The sequence below is a fragment of the Ranitomeya imitator genome, chromosome 10, assembly GCF_032444005.1.
Source record: "Ranitomeya imitator isolate aRanImi1 chromosome 10, aRanImi1.pri, whole genome shotgun sequence".
Taxonomy (NCBI): Eukaryota; Metazoa; Chordata; class Amphibia; order Anura; family Dendrobatidae; genus Ranitomeya; species Ranitomeya imitator.
Window position 1 is genome coordinate 67,675,200 of NC_091291.1, and position 22,470 is coordinate 67,697,669.

General features: G+C 44.4%; 1 protein-coding gene across 3 annotated transcripts in view; it reads right to left on the bottom strand.

The window, feature by feature from the left end:
• LIG1 (DNA ligase 1) overlaps nt 1–22,470 on the bottom strand; it is a 389,895-nt gene that overhangs the window by 195,807 nt on the left and 171,618 nt on the right. For all 3 annotated transcript variants that reach the window (XM_069741985.1, XM_069741988.1, XM_069741987.1), the window contains one exon: nt 3,793–3,849. In XM_069741985.1, coding sequence (XP_069598086.1) covers nt 3,793–3,849 — 57 coding nt within the window. The remainder of the gene's footprint in view (nt 1–3,792; nt 3,850–22,470) is intronic.

Genomic DNA, 22,470 nt, shown 5'->3' on the forward strand with positions numbered 1-22,470 from the left:
CCCGCGTAAAAGGCAGCTGGTTGGAATATTTTTTTCTCTGCAGCGTCAAAACGACGCATGCCGAGGCATCCGCACGACCTGCGTACCTAATGTTAAAGATAGGTACGCAGGCCGCATTCGGAAGTGGGCGGAGCTGAGCGGCGGACGTGCGGCCGAGGGCGAAGCTTCACGGAGGAAGTCCGCAGCACTCCACTGCTCACCAAAATGCTAGTGTGAAACTAGCCTTATACAGGTATACAGGTCAGGGGCTTAAGCCAGGAAGCATGAACTATAGCTGACACTTGCCGGCAGAGGACTGAAATAGCCAAGCCAATTTCAAAATGAGGCAGAGGGAATTAACTCATGCGTGACCAGTCCAGATACAACACAGCTGAATACAAACTCAGGACTGGATCACGACACATACCAGGTTGGGGGGATATTCGTACAGAATTGGGGGACATTACCCCTATAATAGTGTCAGCAGCAGATCCCCATAATAGTGCTTCATGATCACATTTTTTGCTTCACTTTTTTTTTCTAATTTTCTCTTACAAAACCTTATAAATCCTTGCAACCAGAAAAAAATGTAAAACCTGCCCATTTATAATGACCACAGACAAGAGATAGAGATCCCCAATTCACATCAGGACTACAAGATCCCAGATACTTTCAGCTGCATCACATCTATTGTGGTGTACCTAATTATTTGTACTACAGTGGCATGTAAAGGTGTGGGCACCCCTAGTCAAAATTACTGTTATTGTGAACAGTTAAGCATGTTGAAGATTAAATCATCTCTAAAAGGCCTAAAGTGATGACACATTTCCTTTGTTTTTTTGAAAAAAATATATATTTTTTTCATCTTTACATTTTAAAAATTACAAAAAGGAAAATGAGCTCATGCAAAAGTTTGGGCATCCTGCATGGTTAATACCTAGTAGGCCCCCCTTTAAAACTATTATAGCTTGCAAATGCTTTTTGTAGCCATACAAGGGTCTTTCAATTCTTGTTTGAGGGATTTTTTCCATTCTTCCTTGAAAAATTCTTGCAGTTCTGTGTGATTCCTGGGTCATCTTGCATGCACTGCTATTTTGAGGTATAGCGACAGATTTTAAGTGATGCTCAGATCAGGGGACTGTGAGGGATATTGTAAAACCTTCAGCTTGCGCCTTTTGAAGTAGTCTATTGTGGATTTTGACATGTGTTTAGGATCATCATCCATTTGTAGAAGCCAGGCTCTTTTCAAATTTAGCTTACATATTTGCATCAAGAATTTGTTGAAATTTAATTTAATCCATTCTTCCCTCTACCTGTGAAATATTCCCCATCCCATTGGCTTCAAGACAACTCCCAAAACATGATTGATCCACTCCCATGCTTAATGGTTGGCGAGATGTTTTTTTTCTGAAATACTGTGTCCTTTTTTCTCCACACATTCCTTTGATCATTGTGGCCAAAGAGTTCTATTTTAACTTCATCAGTCCACAGGACTTGTTTCCACAATGAATGTTTATATGTTTTTTTGCATACTTTTGACTCTAAATTTTACGGTGAGAATGCAGGAGGTTTTCTTCTGATGACTCTCATGAAGGTTGTATTTGTGCAGGTGTCTCTGAACAGTAGAACAAAGTGCCTGAACTCCAGAGCCTGCTAAAACTTTCTGAAGGTCTCTTGCAGTCAAGCAGTGGTTATGATTTTCCTTTCTGGCAATACTACGAGCAGGTCTCACTGAAATTTTGCTTCATCTTCCAGACCTTATCTTGACCTCCACTGTTCCTGTAAACTGACATTTCTTAATTACATTTTGAACTTAGGAAAGGGCAACATGAAAACGCTGTGCTATCTGCTTATAGCCTTCTCCTGCTTTGCTGGCCTCCACCATTTTCATTTTCAGACTGCTAGGCAGATGCTCAGAAGAACCCATGGCTGCTGTTTTTTTGGCACAAGGTTAGAGAAGGCTGAGTTTTTATAAAGCTGGGAAATTTGTTTTACCTGGCCTTTCCTAACGGTGATCATGAACAAGCCATAACTCTTACGGGCTAAGTGAGGTCTGAAACATTGGTCAAAGTTATCTCTGAGCATACAAATCTCCAAGGGTGCCCAAACATTTGAATAAGCCCAATTTCCTTTTGGTAATTTTTAAAATGTAAAAAATGAGAAAATATATATATTTTTTTCCTAAAATACAAAGGAAATGTGTCCTCTTTATCTTTAGGCCTTTTGGAGATGATTTCATCTTCAACTTGCTTAACTGTTCACAATAACAGTAATATTGACCAGGGGTGCCCAAACTTTTACATGCCACTGTAAATGTCCAACTGGGGGTCTGTATGTGGGGGAGACCGGGCAAAAGCTTAGAACAAGAATGAACTCTCATCGCCACACAATAAGTAAAGAATATATCTACCTGTGGCAACACATTTTGGTCTCCCTGATCACAGCATCCTCGACATGAAATTACTTGTATTAAAGGGTAATTTTAAATCTCGGAGAGACAGAAGAGTATGGGAATATAAACTGATGACGATTTTTGACACTCCGTGCAGGAATGAGTGTGTCGCATGGATTTATGTCTTTTTACATCAATTAAGGAATTTGCTCCTCAGACAGTGTGGGGGCATCATAACAGAACCGGACCCCAACCAGAGGACAATAAAACATTCATACTCCTAATCTATGAACTATTCCAATATTCACAGACACAACTGTTTATCACTCACATAATGGTAGTTCGGCTTTACGTCACCTGTCTTATCTATGGCATTATTTCTGGGCTGTGTTGTGCATAAATATGTGATTCTTCAGAATTAGTATTAGTCTATGCCTGATGAAGAGACCTGTGTAGTCTCGAAAGCTTGCAATTTGTTACCATCTTTTCAGTTAGCCATTGACAGGCATCAACCACTGAGGACTCTCAATTCTAAATATTTTTCCATACCTGGACATGCACATTCAGAACACATGTACTAGGAAAAATCAAGTTGCAGTAAGATTCTAAGGCCATTTTCCTGTTTCACCTCTTAGTGATACGTATTACATGGACAGGATCAGGACAGTAATTCTGATCCCTAGCCTGCTCTGTGCTTACTTAGGCTGTGCCAGAGACCGAGTGTTTGACTGAAGAACAACCTAGTGAATTATAGTGCCATAGGGTTTACACAAATCACAAGCTCTGAAAAATTAGCAAACATAACTCTTCCTAGCATCTACTAGAAAAGGGCAAGTGCTAACTTCAGAAACTACACAATTTTCTGACATTGTAAGAACGATTACTATGTATTACTGAAAATAGCAGCAGCTAAAACTCAAAAGCTTAGGTCACAACTTTTTTGCCCATTTTAAGGGTACGTTCACAGGGCGTTTTTTTGCTGCTTTATTAATGCTAATTTTCAGCTGCTTTTTACAATACCAGCAAAGCCTATGATATTTCAGAAATCTCATGCACACACATTGGTTTTCTGTTTGATCAGTATTTTGTGCTTTGCTGCGTTTTTTGGACAGAGCATGTCACTTTCAGACTTTTTGCTGCGTTTTTTTCACCCATTGACTTGAATGGGTGTTGAAAATAACGCAGCAAAAACGCAGGTATCATTATTGCCTGCGTTTTTGCTGCTGAAAATCCAAGGACATTAGCATGGACAAAGCGGAAAAAAAAGCAGCAAAAACGCACCAAATACGCAACAAATAATGCACCAAAAGTTGCGTTTTTGACACAGCTTCTTTCCTGCCAAGAAGATCAGGTTTTGCTGCAGAAAAAAAAGCAGCAAAAGCGCCCTGTGTGAACATACCCTATAAGAAAAGAAAACTTACCGAGCTGACTCATTTTCTATCATCTCAAAAGTGCGTGCAAGAGCCAAATATGGGACCCTAGAACATAAAAAGTGACTTCAATAAGATAATTATCACACATTATAAGGAAGAGGTCGCTCTAAGCATCTCCTTTGTTAGGGATAGGCTCTCTGGGTGTCAGACAAGTGGCAGTATCACAGGAATAACAATTTGTAAAGTGCTTTAAAAAATTACACTCTAAACAATTTGAAAATAAATATTTAAGTATAAATGGATTTTTAGACAGACATGTAGAACTCAATGCCATAATAAATGTTCTTCAAACATTTGCTTAAAGGAATATTTGAACTAAAGTCATGACCAGCACACTGCTTTCCAGTCTGTTTACTTCCATGATGTTGGGGGCAGGCATTCCTCCTAGTGTGATACTTCTAGTCAGTAGCTTCTCCTGCTACTGTGACACATTAACAGTGTGCTCAAGTCTATACAGGCACCACTAAATTTATATATAGAAATAACGAGGCTTTTGAACAATCACATGGCTTGTAAAAGTGATACTTTTATTTATATAGCCACAACATATTCCGCAGCGCTATACATTATAGAGGGGACTTGTACAGACAATAGACTTAACATCATAACAATAAACACAGTTCAAAACAGATACCAAGAGGAATGAAGTCCCTGCTCGCAAGCTTACAAACTATGAGGACCTGCCATAGTGTAAGAATCGGGTGTTCATGTAAAGCTGGAAGAACCAGTTAACAGCCTAAATATGTAACAGTACAGACACAGAGGGCTAACTAAATGCATAAAGTGTATGAGAACATGATGCCAGGAACCTGATTTTGGTTTAAGTTTTTTGAATGGGCCACACAGGGATAGTTAAGTTAATGTATTGAAGCGGTAGGCCAGTCTGAACAAATGCATTTTTAGGGCACGCTTAAAACTGTGGAGATTGAGGATTAATAGTATTAACCTGGGTAGTGCATTCCAAAGAATTGGCACAGCACGTGAAAAGTCTTGGGAGACGGGATTGGGAGGTTCTGATTATTGAGGATGTTAACCTCAGGTCATTAGGAGAACGAAGAGCACAGGTAGGGTGGTAGGCTGAGACCAGAGAGGAGATGTAGGGTGGTGCTGAGCCATGTAGTGCTTTGTGGAAGAGGGTAATAGTTTTGTACTGGATTCTAGAGTGGATGGGTAGCCAGTGTAATGACTGGCACAAGGTAGAGGCATCGGCGTAAATTGGTGAGGAATATGATCCTGGCTGCAGCATTCAGTACAGATTGGAGCGGGGAGAGTTTGGTAAGAGGAAGGCCGATTAGTAGAGCGTTACAATAGTCCAGACGAGAATGAATAAAAGAAACAGTAAGAGTTTTTTCAGAGTCGAAAGTAAGAAAAGGGCGAATTCTAGAAATGATTTTGAGATGCAGATAAGAACGAGCCAGTGATCAGATGTGGGGGGTGAATGAAAGCTTGGAATCAAGTATGACCCCAAGGAAGCGGGCATGTTGCTTGGGGGTAATGGTGGAACCACACGGAGATGACAATGTAAGGCAAAGGTAGGTTAGTAGAGGGAGAAAACACGAGGAGATCAGTTTTTGACAGGTTCAGTTTCATATAGAGGGAGGACATGATGTTAGAGACAGTGGTAAGACAATCACTGGTGTTTTCTAAAAAGGCAGCCGTGATATCAGGAGAAGAAGTGTATAATTGGGTGTCATCATCATAGAGATGGTACTGGAACCCAAATCTACTGATTGTTTGTCCAAAAGGGGTGGTATACAAAGAGAAGAGGAGGGGGCCCTAGAAGTGAACCATTAGATTAAGCTGTTAGTAGATCATTGGAGACTTTAGTGAGAGCGGTTTCAGTAGAGTGTAAAGAGTGGAAACCAGATTGAAAAGGGCCGAGAAGAGAGTTATCTGAGAGATCGCGGATAAGACATGAGTGGACCAGGCGTTCGAGGAGTTTGGAGATGAAGGGAAGATTAGAGACAGGCATATAATTAGCGGCACAGTTTTGGCCGAGGGATGTTTTTTAAGTAATGGATGTATGATGGCATGCTTAAATGAGGAGGGAAAGATACCGGAAGAGAGAGAAAGGTTGAATATTTTTGTTAGGCGAGAGGTGACAGCAGGGGAAAGGGACTGGAGGAGATGTGACGGAATGGGGTCACTGGTGCAAGTGGTCGGGCGAGAAGATGCAACGAGCCAGATTACTTCTTTTTCTGTGACTGGTTCAAAGTCAGATAGTGAGCTAGATGCAGTGGGAGAGGGAGGACAGTGCATGGTATGAGAGGATTGGGAAGTAATTTCCTGTCGGATGTGGTCAATTTTTTTTTTTTTAAGTAGTTGGCCAGATCGTCAGCGCGGAGATCCGTGGCTGGGGCCTGCACTCTTGGGTTGAGTAGGGAATGAAAAGTGTCAAAGAGACTTTTAGGGTTATTGGACAGTGAAGTGATGAGGGTGTTGAAATAGGTTTGTTTGGAGAGGTGAAGGGTAGAGTTGTATGTTTTAAGCATGAACTTATAATGGATGAAATCTTCGGGTAGATTTGATTTTCTCCACAGACGTTCGACGCACCTGGAGCACCGCTGCAGGAAACCTGTTTGCAGCATGTGCCACGGTTGTCGCCGTCTGTGCCTAGTTGTTCTATGTATAGGAGGTGCAATTTCATCCAGGGCACTTTGCAGGGTTTCATTGTAATGCTTCAGTGCAGAATCAGGACATGAGATGGAGGAAATGATGACTGCAAGTTCTTCATGCGTTTTGAAAGTGGGGGTGACCTGAGCGGGATGGCAGTTCTTGATAAAGAATGAAAGCAGGTTGTGATCAAAAGGTCCACTGAGCAAAGCCGGGAGAAGACCAAGTCGAGGGAGTTTCCGTCTTCATGTGTTGGAGAGTTAGTATGCTGCGAGAGGCCGAAAGAGGAAGTTAGAGATAAACGGTGAGAATCAGATGGGGAGAGGGGCAAAGCAATGGGGATGTTGAAATCAACCATGATGAGGATGTCACAGGAGAGAAAATGCGGTAGCCAGGTGGCAAAGTGATCCAGGTACTGATGAGGGGGGCTGGGAGGAAGATACACCACCTCCACTCGCATGGAGAAGGGATGTAGAGTCTGACAGAATGGACCTCAAAAGAAGGGAAGACAAGTGAGTACTTGGGGGATAACTTGGAAGGTACATTTGGTTGAAAGAGGCAGACCAACGCCTCCACCTGCTCTGTTGTCCGATCTTGGGGTATGAGAAAAGCGTAGTCCACCATATGAAAGAGCAGCAGCAGCGGTGGTGTCTGACTGCAGGATCCAGGTTTCAGTAAGCCAGGAGGTTAAGAGAATTCCAAAGGGCACAATTGAAAGAGGAAAAAGGCATACATGGAATATTAGACATGCTATAACATGGGGTGCCGGGGTTGGGAGAGATGTCTCCTGCGACTAGGAGAAGGAGGATAGAAAGAGTGAGCAGATGGTTAAGTGATTTGTGAGAGGGTCTCTTATGTTGGATGGTGGGACTGAATGGATTTGCGCTGTTTAGCAATGTGAACAAAGCATGAGTGCTATACATAAGAGAGGAAAGGACAGAGGGGCCGAAATGGATAGAGTGTAAAGAGTTAATGCAAAGGCGGTGAATGTGAGTGAAAGCAGCAGCCAGAATATAGATTACACAAATGCATATGGTGAGTATTTGTTCTGTTCCAAATTAACAGGCAATAGATTTATTTGATTGTCTTACCTGTCTCCTGCCCTGTTCTAACTGCCAATCTATATACATAATTGTCTAAGGGGTACTTCCGTCTGTCTGTCCTTCTGTCACGGATATTCATTGGTCGTGGCCTCTGTCTATCATGGAAATCCAAGTCGCTGATTGGTCGCCGCAAAACAGCCACGACCAATCAGCGACGGGCACAGTCCGAAAGAAAATGGCCGCTCCATACTCCCCGCAGTCAGTGGCCGGCGCCCGCTCCCCGCAGTCAGTGTCCCCGGCGCTCCGCTCCCCGCAGTCACTGTCCCCGGCGCTCCGCTCCCCGCAGTCACTGTTCCCGGCGCTCCGCTCCCCGCAGTCACTGTCCCCGGCGCTCCGCTCCATACCGCGAACACAGGGTTAATGCCGGCGATAACGGACCGTGTTATGCCGCGGGTAACGCATTCCGTTACCGCCGCTATTAACCCTGTGTGTCCCCAACCTTTTACTATTGATGTTGCCTATGCGGCATCAATAGTAAAAGAAAGTAATGTTAAAAATAGTAAAAAAAAAAATAAAAAAAAACAACCTGCTATACTCACCCTCCGTTGTCCGCTCGCGCCTGCCGCCATCTTCCTTTCCCGGCGATGCTCTGCGAAATTACCCAATTTACTCGAAAATTACTCGCGAGACTGCTAAGTCATATGGGTAATTTCGCAAAGCATCCTGGGAAAGGAAGATGGCGGCAGCCGTACACCCATCTACACAGGATCCCAGGAGGCGGAGACACGGGACGCTGAGGAGCAGCGACGAGAATGGTGAGTATGTTCAACTACAAGGGGCCCTCGGATCGTTAGGTGAGTATGTTTATTTTTTTAACCTGTGACATACATGGCTCGGTAATATACTACGTGGCTGGGCAATATCCTACGTGGCTCTGTGCTGTATACTACAAGACTGGGCAATATACTACGTAACTGGGCAATATACTATGTGGCTGTGCTATATACTACGTGGCTGGGCAATATACTACGTGGCTCTGTGCTCTATACTACGTGGCTGGGCAATATACTACGTGGCTATGCAATATACTACGTGGCTATGCAATATACTACGTGGCTCTGTGCTGTATACTATGTAGCTGAGCACTATACTACGTAAATGGGCAATATACTACGTCGCTGGACAATATACTACGTGGACATGCATATTCTAGAATACCTGATGCATTAGAATCGGGCCACCATCTAGTACTTTGATAACTGTACTTCGATTAAAAAGTGCATAAATGCACTCCCACTTCCCCCCTTCCCCCGCATAAATGACTCCCCAGGCTATGTCTGAATACATAGGTGAGTTCTTAGATCTTACTTTTTTTCTCTCGTTAGCAATCAAACTAAGTTGAGACAGCAGGACACAATAATGTAGTGAACAGATAAACAAATGTCCAGGTCAACAAGGATCAGAAACCACTTTGAAAACAAGTTATATGACCTCACTGCATAAGGGACAAGCAGAAAAAAAATTGAATAGCTTTATACCATAACATATGCTTGCTAAGATGGCTAGCAAAGCTAGATACATGCAGGATTCAATGCCGGACATAGAATGAGTTCGATACCATTCAGGTTGTTTGCTGACATTGAATGGAGTGAAAAGTCATGCAAGGTAGTTCAGTTCAGAGACTGAATAACATGACTACAATTCAGTGATGAGGAACACTGCTCTGGAAAATGGTGGGGACTCTGATATATACATTTTGCAGAAGAGGGGGAAGTAAGTAACTGACTGCTGTATACAAATTAATGGGCTGGAGATGGCGGATATCTCAGGAGTTAACTCTTTAGCTTGGAAGGTAATTTTGCACACTCTGCCACGCTCTGGTGATCAATCTCCTTGGCAACAAGCTGTAAACTGTGTAAAATAAAAGCCCTCAAAGCAAAAGAATGACAGGAAGATTGAAAAACCCAGTCAATTTTGAATGTGTTTGTTTTCATGCTGTTCAAATATAACAATTTCTTCACACAAGAATACTCCTTTAAAGTGAACCTGACAGAGGATGCATGTTGCCCAAACTGTGGCATCTCTTTTCCACACTGCTGGATCACTGATGGTAGCTGAATATACAAGAAAAGTTTTTTTGTTAACCCCTTTTTCATAGTGAAAAATGAAAATCCATAAGACATATCCAGGGAGGGTACATGCCCCCCTCACATTGAACATATGGGGAAGAGGGAAAACTACCTGTAAGTGGAAAAAAGCAGCTCCAATATTTATGGGATATAGATTTTCGGAGTCATAGCGAAAGGATGGAAGTGACGCATTCACTCACATCGCCATGGTGCAACTAAAACTCCTCCAACTTAATAAATGTCCCATAGATGATGCGAACCAGGCCATGTTTGATCTCTAGGCAATGGTAAAATCATAAGAAATATGACTTAAAAATCTACGGCCGGAAACCAACAGGGGTGAGGATATCCTGTAAGTTGGAGATCTCATAAAATTTTAAGAGACCCAGCACATCCCACAATCTGCCCCAACATGAGCAAATCAAGGGGAGGTGTGTGGGTGTAACTTTAAGCTAATAAAAAGCAGTATTTGGGTCTGGATTATTTGTCAGTCCTTGGAAGCAGGGCTGTGGAATCGGTAAGCCAAACCTCCGACTCGGACGCCTCAATTTCCACGACTCAGACTCCGCCCTGCTTGGAAGACATAGTTCCCTGTGGCTCTGTTCATTTTCCCAATTGGCATGCGTCTCTCCACTGAGCTCTGAGCCATTTTCATAGAGAGGTTTAGAAATCTTCTTTCGCTATTCCTTATTATTTCATGTAATTGTACATATTGTAATGTTTTGTTCCCTTTTTGAATCAACTTGTATATTTTTTTTTATAATCCCTGCCTATTTTTGTGGATTAATTACCGTATATACTCGAGTATAAGCCGAGATTTTCAGCCCAAATATTTGGGCTGAAAGTGCCCCTCTCGGCTTATACTCGAGTCACGGTCGGCGGCAGGGTCGGTGGGTGAGGGGGAGAGAGGACTGTCATATACTCACCTAGTCCCGGCGCTCCTGTCGCTGTCCCTGCCTGTCCCATGGTCTTCGGGTGCCACAGCTCTTTCCCTGTTCAGCGGTCACGTGGTACCGCTTATTAAAGTTATGAATATGGACTTCACTCCCATAGGGGTGGAGCCGCATATTCATTCTTCTAATGAGCGGTAACGGTGACCGCTGACAGAGTTAGAGGCTGCCGTGCCCGGAGACCAGCTGTCCGGGAGAAGGAGCCAGGGACGCCAGGAGCAGGTAAGTATGTCATATTTACCTGTCCGCGTTCCACCCGCCGGGCGCGGCTCCATCTTCCCGTCCTCTGCACTGACTGTTCAGGTCAGAGGGCGCGATGACGTCCTAATCTGCGCGCCGCCCTCTGCTTGAACAGTCAGTGCGGAGAGATGCCAAGACGGGACACTGAGGAGCTGCAGGCAGCAAGAGAGGTGAGTATGTCTTTTTTTTTGTTGCAGCAGCATTATATATTGCACAGCTTTATATGGAGCATCTTATGGGGCAATAATGAACGGTGCAGAGCATTCTATATTGTACAGCTTTATATGGAGCATCTATGGGGCCATAATGAACGGTGCAGAGCATTCTATATGGCACAGCTTTATATGGAGCATCTATGGGGCCATAATGAACAGTGAAGAGCATTCTATATGGCACAGCTTTATATGGAGCAATAATCAACGGTGCAGAGCATTATATATGGCACAGCTTTATATGGAGCATCTATGGGGCAATAATGAACAGTATGTAGCATTATATGTGGCACAGTTTTATATGGAGCATCTATGGGGCAATAATGAAATGTATGGAGCATTCTATATGGCACAGTTTTATATGGAGCATCTATGGGGCCATAATGAAATGTATGGAGCATTATATGTGGCACAGCTTTATATGGAGCATCTTATGGGGCAATAATGAACGGTATGGAGCATCTATTTTTATTTTTGAAATTCACCGGTAGCTGATGCATTTCCTACCCTAGGCTTATACTCAAGTCAATACGTTTTCCCAGTTTTTTTGTGGTAAAATTAGGGGGGTCGGCTTATACTCGAGTATATATGGTATATGAATTTAATAGCTCTGTTCCTCTTGCTCTGTAAACCTCACCCCTGAAACCATATGCTACCAGTAATGGGTGTCCAATCTGCCTGTACACGCATGCCGTACAAGCAGTACATGTGGAGTTAAAGGGGTGGAATAGGCATCAATTCCTACATCAATGCTGCAGAAAACGTCCAGGGAGAGCGAGAGGCTGCAGTGTGCTTTACCATCAGTGACATCTTCAAGGAGCTCTTCCAAGAAGAGCTCAAAATATTTTAGCTGGAGACTATCAACCTTTTCCATTGACAAGAGGTTTAATGCTTGTTTAGCTCCAATAGACCAGAGCTCAGGAGTTTTGCAGCTCACTGGATGGGCAGCCAATTCACACCACAAGATGCAGAATTTAATGGTGTGTAGTAAGGTTAATATTATGCATGTTGTACCTATACGTCCTACGTCAAAAAATTATTTGCTTCCCGCAAGATCCCTCCAACTTAATCCCAAACTCCTAGACCCATTTATCATTTACTTATAAATGCACTTCTCTATTTACCCTTCCATTATTCAATCCATCCTAGCTTCACAGAAAACGCACTGCACATACAACCCCCCTCACTACGGCTAGATACTAGTAAGAAAAACTGGATATTACAAGAGCTGGTTATACTGACTTTCTCTGAAAGTCAAAAAACGACACCTCAAGAGAACAATAGTAGCAAGAGCAATTGAGAAGACATTATGTAAAAAGAGACTCAAACTGCATCTTCCCAGGCCAGGCAATGCTTCCTGACCCTCACCGGAGCTGCCACAATCCACCCGAACCTAGTGTCTTCGTCCCCATTATCCAGCAGTCTGTAATCCCACAATGGCAGGGTCCTCTTCCCTCTATATCTTCCACTATAACTTCTACTTGGGTTTTATATGTAACCCCTCCTCATGTACAGCCTCATGCAATCAATGGTGCTCTAAAAATAGCAATAACGTCGACCAGTGCTGACAGTCAATAACTATGGCTGAAGACGGAATGTTATCATGGCAGATCTAGCATGCCTTGTCAGCCACATCACTTGACATCAGGAGCCATGTGAAATAATGAGGGTGTCACCCAGCTCTCACAGGATGCACATTATAAGACGCTGTATGCACCTCACACTATCCCAGTCCACACTCGATCTTTAGTGCACAAACCACTATAAAGCAAATTTCCACAGATTTTCATTAGCAATAATAACACTGTGTGTGAATTCTGCACAAGAGTTCTGTTCACCAATATGATATTTTATGTACACACAAAAACCAGCAACACTATGTTTGACAATGTTGTTTAAGTGCGGCAATTGCTGAAAATCGAGTAATGGTCCCTAATATACAACCCGTTGTACTATGGCCCGCTAGCACAAGCCAGCTACAATTCGTATCGCACAGAACTTATGTGAAATGATTGTTCTGTTGGCTCATCTTAATAAGCCATTAGACTATCCAACTGCGGCTCTTAGACCATGTGCATACTTTCAGTATTTGGTCAGTATTTTACATCAGTATTTGTAGCCAAAATCAGGAGTGGAACAATTAGAGGGAAAGTTTAAAGCGACTGTCATGGGGGATAAGACCTGCCTCCGGGACTAAAGACAGGTATTTTGGCGAAATTATAAAACGGTTTATTTTGGGTTTAATTGCACCAATAACTAAAAGAGCCACCTTGTCAGAATGCAGCATTACTGCTGCACAAGGTGGCTCTTTTAGTTTCTAACGGCTGGAGGGGGTGACAGAGTCGCTTTAATATAAACCCGTCACCACTTCTGCATTTATCACCCACTCCTGGTTTTGGCTTACACATACTGATGTAAAATACTGACCAAATACTGACCGTGGCCTTACAAGCAGACAACTGTCACAGCCACTATTTGCTGGGTATATGGCGAGCTCAGCCTCTAAGCCAGCTTTCATACACTCCCTCCAGACTTGCACTGTAAATGTATGGCAGACGCTGGGAAGGTGTTAAGAAATGGATAGGGCGATATGCTGACTTTTCAAGCGGTCTAGACACTGTTATAAGTCGGCACTTTTATTTTTGTATTGATGATTTTTAAAAACATGTATGCATTCACATATGGATCGCCAATCTATCCTGTATGTCACAGCTAGGTTCATATTTTTGAACTGTTCCTACGCCAATGCTTTCACCTTGTGCCAGTCGTTGCACCAGGTGTCCAATCACTTCAGAGTACAATATAAACTTATCTGACACTCACAAAGCTCTCCATGGATCTCCACCACCCTACATCTCCTCCCTCATCTCTATCGCCCTACCCATGCTCTCTGCTCTGCAACTGATCCAAGACTAACATCCTATATAATCCAAACCTCCCACTTCCGTCTCCAAGACTTCTCTTGTGCTGCTCCACTTTTCTGGAATGCATTATCCCACACAAAAAGAATACTTAGCCCCCAGATATTTAAGTGTGCTTTAAAACATCCCTCTTTACAGGCCCATAACCTCAATTCACTAACCTAACTCTTCATTGTTCCCTCTTTCTAATTGTTCCTCAGACTCTGGTCCCTCCGATTCATCTGTCTCCACATCCTCCATGCACCCAGTAGCACTTGGTAACTCCACTTAGACAGAACCTGGATGGTGACCGGATCATGCAGCTTTATTTGATAACCCCTTTCATTATAATCATGGCTGGACCTGAAAAACACTTATTACCTATTGTGTCCTCCCCCCATTATATCCTTGTAGCTTGTGAGCAGGACCCTCAATACTCCTGTAACTGTTGAATTATGTGTTACTCTATAATCTTTATTGTCTGTACATGTCCCTGCCTAATTTTTAAGTGCTGCAGTATATGTTGGTGCTGTATAAATAAAAAACATATTTTTAATATGAACAAGTGTATAAAGTGTCAAATATTGTTAGATGCTATAACGAGTTTTCTCTGCCATACCATGAGTTATTACACAAGTTAGTCTCTTTGTACATATTAGTTATCGTATATACTCGAGTATAAGCTGAGAATTTCAGCCCATTTTTTAGGCTGAAATTGCCCCTCTCGGCTTATACTCGAGTCATTCCCAGGGGTCGGCAGGGGAGGGGGAGCGGCAGCTGTCTAATAATACTCACCTGTTCTTGGCGCGGTCCCTGCAGGTCCCTGGTTCTCCGGGCACTGACAGCTTCTTCCTGTATTGAGCGGTCACATGGTAGGTACCGATCATTACAGCAATGAATGAATATGGACCCAACTTCACTCCCATATGGGTGGAGCCACATTTTCATTACTGTAATGAGCGTTACCATGTGACCGCTCAAAACAGGAAGAAGCTGTCAGCGCCCGGAGAACCAGGGACCTGCAGGGACCGCACCAGGAGCAGGTGAGTATAACGGGGGCATATTCACCTGTCCCACGTTCCACCATCTGCGCCGCTGTGTCTTCTGCGTCCTCTGCAGTGACTCAGGTCAGAGGGCGCAATGACGCGATTAATGTGCGCGCCGCCCTCTGCCTGAACAATCAGTGGAGAGCAGGGGCGGACTGGCCCAGGTGGCAGGAATGCATATGCCCCCGGGCCAGTGCCTAAGCAGCTGCACAGGGCCGCTGGAGGACTAGCAGTAGCAGTGATTAAAATATATAGCGCCACCTGTAGTGCGCGGTGGCGTCATCCCGCAAGCAGCCTCGACATGTAGGTTGCAGGGGTATGTGATGAGCAGGCTCATGTGCGGCGCTGCCACTCTGAGGGAGAGAGCCAGCAGCAATCAAGATGAAAGGTCAGCGACTCAGCATACCTCCTGCGTGTGCACGGAGCTCCGGCTTCTCCTGCTCTTATCTGGTATCCCGGCAGAGGAGAGAGGGGGGAGGTGCTGGGACAGTGCAGAGCTGTGAGCAGGAGAAACTGAAGTGCTGCACATGGACATCAGCCGCCCCTGCACCACAGAGGAGATTGTGTGATGCGTGTGTGATGGCTGCTTGCGTGTGTGTGATGGCTGCTTGCGTGTGTGTGATGGCTGCATATGTGCGTGGGATGGCTGCATATGTGCGTGGGATGGCTGCATATGTGCGTGGGATGGCTGCATATGTGCGTGGGATGGCTGCATATGTGCGTGGGATGGCTGCATATGTGCGTGGGATGGCTGCATATGTGCGTGGGATGGCTGCATATGTGCGTGGGATGGCTGCATATGTGCGTGGGATGGCTGCATATGTGCGTGGGATGGCTGCATATGTGCGTGGGATGGCTGCATATGTGCGTGGGATGGCTGCATATGTGCGTGGGATGGCTGCATATGTGCGTGTGATGGCTGCATATGTGCGTGTGATGGCTGCATATGTGCGTGTGATGGCTGCATATGTGCGTGTGATGGCTGCATATGTGCGTGTGATGGCTGCATATGTGTGTGTGATGGCTGCATATGTGTGTGTGATGGCTGCGTGTGCGTGATGGCTGCGTGTGCGTGATGGCTGCGTGTGTGTGATGGCTGCGTGTGTGTGATCGCTGCGTGTGTGTGATGGCTGCGTGTGTGTGATGGCTGCGTGTGTGTGATGGCTGCGTGTGTGTGATGGCTGCGTGTGTGATGCATGTGTCATAGCTGCATGTGTTTGTGAGCTGCGTTTGTGATGCTGCGTGTGTGTGATGCCGCGTGTGTGTGTGATGCTGCGTGTGTGTGAGCTGCTGCGTGTGTGTGTGAGCTGCGTTTGTGTGTGAGCTGCGTGTGTGTGAGCTGCATGTGTGTGAGCTGCGTGCGTGTATGTCATTATACAGTGGGGTTGTGCGTGTGTGTGTCATTATACAGTGGGGCTGTACGTGTGTGTCATTTTACAGTGGCGCTGTGCGTGTGTGTCATGCAGTAGGGCTGTGTGTATGTGTCTTTACACAGTGGGGCTGAGCGTGTGCCTGTCATGCAGTGGGGCTGTGCGTATGTGTCATTATACAGTGGGGCTGTGCGTATGTGTCATTATACAGTGTGGCTGTGTGTATATTATACAGTGGGGCTGTGCGTGTGTGCTTGTCATTATACAGTGGGGCTGTGCGTGTGTGCCTGTCATTATACAGAGGGGCTGTGCGTGTGTGCCTGTCATTATACAGTGGGGTTGTGCGTGTGTGCCTGTCATTATACAGTGGGGCTGTGCGTGTGCCTGTCATTATACAGTGTGGCTGTGTGTGTATTATACAGTGGGGCTGTGTGTGTGTGAATGTCATACAGCGGGGCTGTGCGTGTGTGTCATTATGCAGCGGGGCTGTGCGTATGTGTCATTATACAGTGGGGCTGTGCGCGTGTGCCTGTCATTATACAGTGTGGCTGTGTGTGTATTATACAGTGGGGCTGTGCGTGTGCCTGTCATTATACAGTGTGGCTGTGTGTATATTATACAGTGGGGCTGTGCGTGTGTGCTTGTCATAATACAGTGGGGCTGTGCGTGTGTGCCTGTCATTATACAGAGGGGCTGTGCGTGTGTGCCTGTCATTATACAGTGGGGCTGTGCGTGTGTGCCTGTCATAATACAGTGGGGCTGTGCGTGTGTGCCTGTCATTATACAGTGGGGCTGTGCGTGTGTGCCTGTCATTATACAGTGGGGCTGTGCGTGTGTGCCTGTGATTATACAGTGGGGCTGTGCGTGTGTGTAATTATGCAGTGGAGCTGTGCGTGTGTCTGTCATTATACAGTGGGCTGTGCGTGTGTGTGTGTGTGTGTGTGTGTGTGTCATTGGTGCATTCACTCTGTCATTCTATGTGACTGCAGACTTGTGCATCTCACATTGCTCGCAGAGCTGTGGTTATTTGGCGGGTGTCAGGCTGCAAGTTTGTGATTTGCATACATGCGGTCACATGCCGACTAGACTTGCATGGCGAATGCAACTGTATTGAACAAGGCCCAAAGCAGTCTAGTCGAAATGTGGCTGGGAATATATATATATATATATATATATATATATATATATATATATATATATATATATATATACTAGCTGAAGAGCCCGGCGTTGCCTGGGCATAGTAAATATCTGTGGTTAGTTATAGCACCTCACTTCTCTTATTTTCCCATCACGCCTCTCATTTTCCCAATCACATCTTTCATTTTCCCCCTCACATCTCTCATTTTCTCCCTCACACCTCTCATTTTCTCCCTCACTCCTCTCATTCCCCCCTAACACTTGTCATTTCAACCTCACATCTGTCATTTTCTGATCACTCCACTATTTTTCCTCACTTCTCTCATTTTGCACTCACACCTTTTCATTTTCACCTCAGACCTCTCATTTTCACCTCATCACCTCAGTATATACATGTTTGTCATCTCCCTTATATATAGTATACATCTGTATGTCATCTCCTGTATATAGTATATACCTGTATGTCATCTCCCCTGTATATAGTATATACCTGCTGTGTGTCATCTCCCCTATATATAGTATATACCTGAATGTCATCTCCTTCTATATATAGTATATACCTGTATGTCATCTCCTCCTGTATATAGTATATACCTGTGTGTCATCTCCCCTGTATATAGTATATATCTGAGTGTCATCTCCTCCTGCATATAGTATATACCTGCATGTCATCTTCTATATATAGCATATACCTGTATGTCATCTCCTCCTGTATATAGTATATACCTGTGTGTCATCTCCCCTGTATACAGTATATATCTGAGTGTCATCTCCTCCTGCATATAGTATATACCTGCATGTCATCTTCTATATATAGCATATACCTGTATGTCATTTCCTCCTGTATATAGTATATACCTGTATGTCATCTCCTCCTGTATATATATGTACCTATATGTCATCTCCTCCTCTATATAGTATATACCTGTGTGTCATCTCTCCTGTATATAGTATATACCTGTGTGTCATCTCCTCCTGTATTAGACCTCGTTCACACGTTATTTGCTCAGTATTTTTACCTCAGTATTTGTAAGCTAAATTGGCAGCCTAATAAATCCCCAGCCAACAGGAAGCCCTCCCCCTGGCAGTATATATTAGCTCACACATACACATAATAGACAGGTCATGTGACTGACAGCTGCCGTATTTCCTATATGGTGCAATTGTTGTAGTTTGTCTGCTTATTAATCAGATTTTTATTTTTGAAGGAGAATACCAGACTTGTGTGTGTTTTAGGGCGAGTTTCGTTTGTCAAGTTGTGTGTGTTGAGTTGTGTGTGGCGACATGCATGTAGCGACTTTTGTGAGATGAGTTTTGTGTAGCAACATGCATGTAGCAACTTTTTGTGTGTCGAGTTACATGTGAAAGGTTAGTGTAGCAAGTTGTGTGCAGCAAGTTTTGCGCATGGCGAGTTTTGCGCGTTGCGAGTATTATGTGTGGTGCCTTTTGAGTATGTGCAAGTTTTGTGTGAGGCAACTTTTGCATGTGTTGCAACTTTTGTGCATGTGGCAATTTTTCCGCGTGTGCAAGTTTTGCGTGTGGCGAGTTTTTCATGAGGAGAATTTTGCACTTGTGACGAGTTTTGCAAGAGCCTAGTTTTTGCATGTGGAGAGTTCTGCGCGTGGCGAGTTTTGAGTGGCGACTTTTGTATTTTGACTTTTATGTGGCGAGGTTGGTGTATTTGTGGTGAAATGTGTGCTGAGGGTAATATGTGTTCAAGCACGTGGTAGTGTGTGGCGCATTTTGTGTGTGTTCATATCCCCGTGTGTGGTGAGTATCCCATGTCGAGGCCCCACCTTAGCAACTGTACGGTATATACTCTTTGGCGCCATCGCTCTCATTCTTTAAGTCCCCCTTGTTCACATCTGGCAGCTGTCAATTTGCCTCCTACACTTTTCCTTTCATTTTTTCCCATTATGTAGATAGGGGCAAAATTGTTTGGTGAATTGGAAAGCGCGGGGTTAATATTTCACCTCACAACCTAGCCTATGACGCTCTCGGGGTCCAGACGTGTGACTGTGCAAAATTTTGTTGCTGTAGCTGCGACGCTTCTGACACTTTTCCTTTCACTTTTTTCCCCATTATGTAGATAGGGGCAAAATTGTTTGGTGAATTGGAAAGCGCGGGGTTAATATTTCACCTCACAACCTAGCCTATGACGCTCTCGGGGTCCAGACGTGTGACTGTGCAAAATTTTGTTGCTGTAGCTGCGACGCTTCTAACACTTTTCCTTTCACTTTTTCCCCATTATGTAGATAGGGGCAAAATTGTTTGGTGAATTGGAAAGCGCGGGGTTAATATTTCACCTCACAACATAGCCTATGACACTCTCGGGGTCCAGACGTGTGACTGTGCAAAATTTTGTTGCTGTAGCTGCGACGCTTCCAACACTTTTCCTTTCACTTTTTCCCCATTATGTAGATAGGGGCAAAATTGTTTGGTGAACTGGAAAGCGCGGGGTTAAAATTTCACCTCACAACATAGCCTATGACGCTCTCGGGGTCCAGACGTGTGACTGTGCAAAATTTTGTGGCTGTAGCTGCGACGGGGCAGATGCCAATCCATTCAGCTTTATATAGTAGATTACACATATATATATATATATATATATGCTAGATTGTGGCCCGATTCTAACGCATCGGGTATTCTAGAACATGCATGTCCCCGTAGTATATGGACAATGATGATTCCAGAATTCGCGGCACACTGTGCCCGTCGCTGATTGGTCGAGGCAACCTTTATGAAATCATCATCGCCATGGCAACCATGATGACATCTACGTCGATACTGTGCCCGTCTCTGAATCAGAAACGTGAGATGTCTACGTCCTTTATGACATCATCGTCGCTGTGCCCGTTGCTGATTGGTCGAGGCCTGGCGGCCTCGACCAATCAGAGACGCGGGATTTCTACGTCGATGCTGTGCCGGTCTCTGATTGGCCGAGGCCTGGCGGCCTCGACCAATCAGAGAACAGGGATTTCCAGGACAGACAGACAGACAGACAGAAAAACCCTTAGACAATTATATATATACTAGATTGTGGCCCGATTCTAACGCATCGGGTATTCTAGAATATGCATGTCCCTGTAATATATGGACAATGATGATTCCAGAATTCGCGGCAGACTGTGCCCGTCGCTGATTGTTCGAGGCAACCTTTGACATCATCGTCGCCATGGCAACCATTATGACATCTACGTCGATACTGTGCCCGTCGCTGAATCAGAAACGTGAGATGTCTACGTCCTTTATGACATAATCGTCGCTGTGCCCGTTGCTGATTGCTCGAGGCCTGGCGGCCTCGACCAATCAGACGCTGGATTTCTACGTCCTTTATGACATCATCATCGCTGTGCCCGTTGCTGATTGGTCGAGGCCTGGCGGCCTCGACCAATCAGAGACGCGGGATTTCTACGTCTGTAATTTACATCATAGGTAGACCTCAACTATGGGAGACAAACTGAGGAAAAAAAATCCAGAAAATCACATTGTCTGTTTTTTTAACAATTTATTTGCATATTATGGTGGAAAATAAGTATTTGGTCAGAAACAAACAATCAAGATTTCTGGCTCTCACAGACCTGTAACTTCTTCTTTAAGAGTCTCCTCTTTCCTCCACTCATTACCTGTAGTAATGGCACCTGTTTAAACTTGTTATCAGTATAAAAAGACACCTGTGCACACCCTCAAACAGTCTGACTCCAAACTCCACTATGGTGAAGACCAAAGAGCTGTCAAAGGACACCAGAAACAAAATTGTAGCCCTGCACCAGGCTGGGAAGACTGAATCTGCAATAGCCAACCAGCTTGGAGTGAAGAAATCAACAGTGGGAGCAATAATTAGAAAATGGAAGACATACAAGACCACTGATAATCTCCCTCGATCTGGGGCTCCACGCAAAATCCCACCCCGTGGGGTCAGAATGATCACAAGAACGGTGAGCAAAAATCCCAGAACCACGCGGGGGGACCTAGTGAATGAACTGCAGAGAGCTGGGACCAATGTAACAAGGCCTACCATAAGTAACACACTACACCACCATGGACTCAGATCCTGCAGTGCCAGACGTGTCCCACTGCTTAAGCCAGTACATGTCCGGGCCCGTCTGAAGTTTGCTAGAGAGCATTTGGATGATCCAGAGGAGTTTTGGGAGAATGTCCTATGGTCTGATGAAACCAAACTGGAACTGTTTGGTAGAAACACAACTTGTCGTGTTTGGAGGAAAAAGAATACTGAGTTGCATCCATCAAACACCATACCTACTGTAAAGCATGGTGGTGGAAACATCATGCTTTGGGGCTGTTTCTCTGCAAAGGGGCCAGGACGACTGATCCGGGTACATGAAAGAATGAATGGGGCCATGTATCGTGAGATTTTGAGTGCAAACCTCCTTCCATCAGCAAGGGCATTGAAGATGAAACGTGGCTGGGTCTTTCAACATGACAATGATCCAAAGCACACTGCCAGGGCAACGAAGGAGTGGCTTCGTAAGAAGCATTTCAAGGTCCTGGAGTGGCCTAGCCAGTCTCCAGATCTCAACCCTATAGAAAACCTTTGGAGGGAGTTGAAAGTCCGTGTTGCCAAGCGAAAAGCCAAAAACATCACTGCTCTAGAGGAGATCTGCATGGAGGAATGGGCCAACATACCAACAACAGTGTGTGGCAACCTTGTGAAGACTTACAGAAAACGTTTGACCTCTGTCATTGCCAACAAAGGATATATTACAAAGTATTGAGATGAAATTTTGTTTCTGACCAAATACTTATTTTCCACCATAATATGCAAATAAATTGTTAAAAAAACAGACAATGTGATTTTCTGGATTTTTTTTTCTCAGTTTGTCTCCCATAGTTGAGGTCTACCTATGAAGTAAATTACAGGCGCCTCTCATCTTTTTAAGTGGTGGAACTTGCACTATTGCTGACTGACTAAATACTTTTTTGCCCCACTGTATATATATACATACATACATACATACATACATACACACACACTCCTGGTATGTGCTGCTCCATCCTGCGT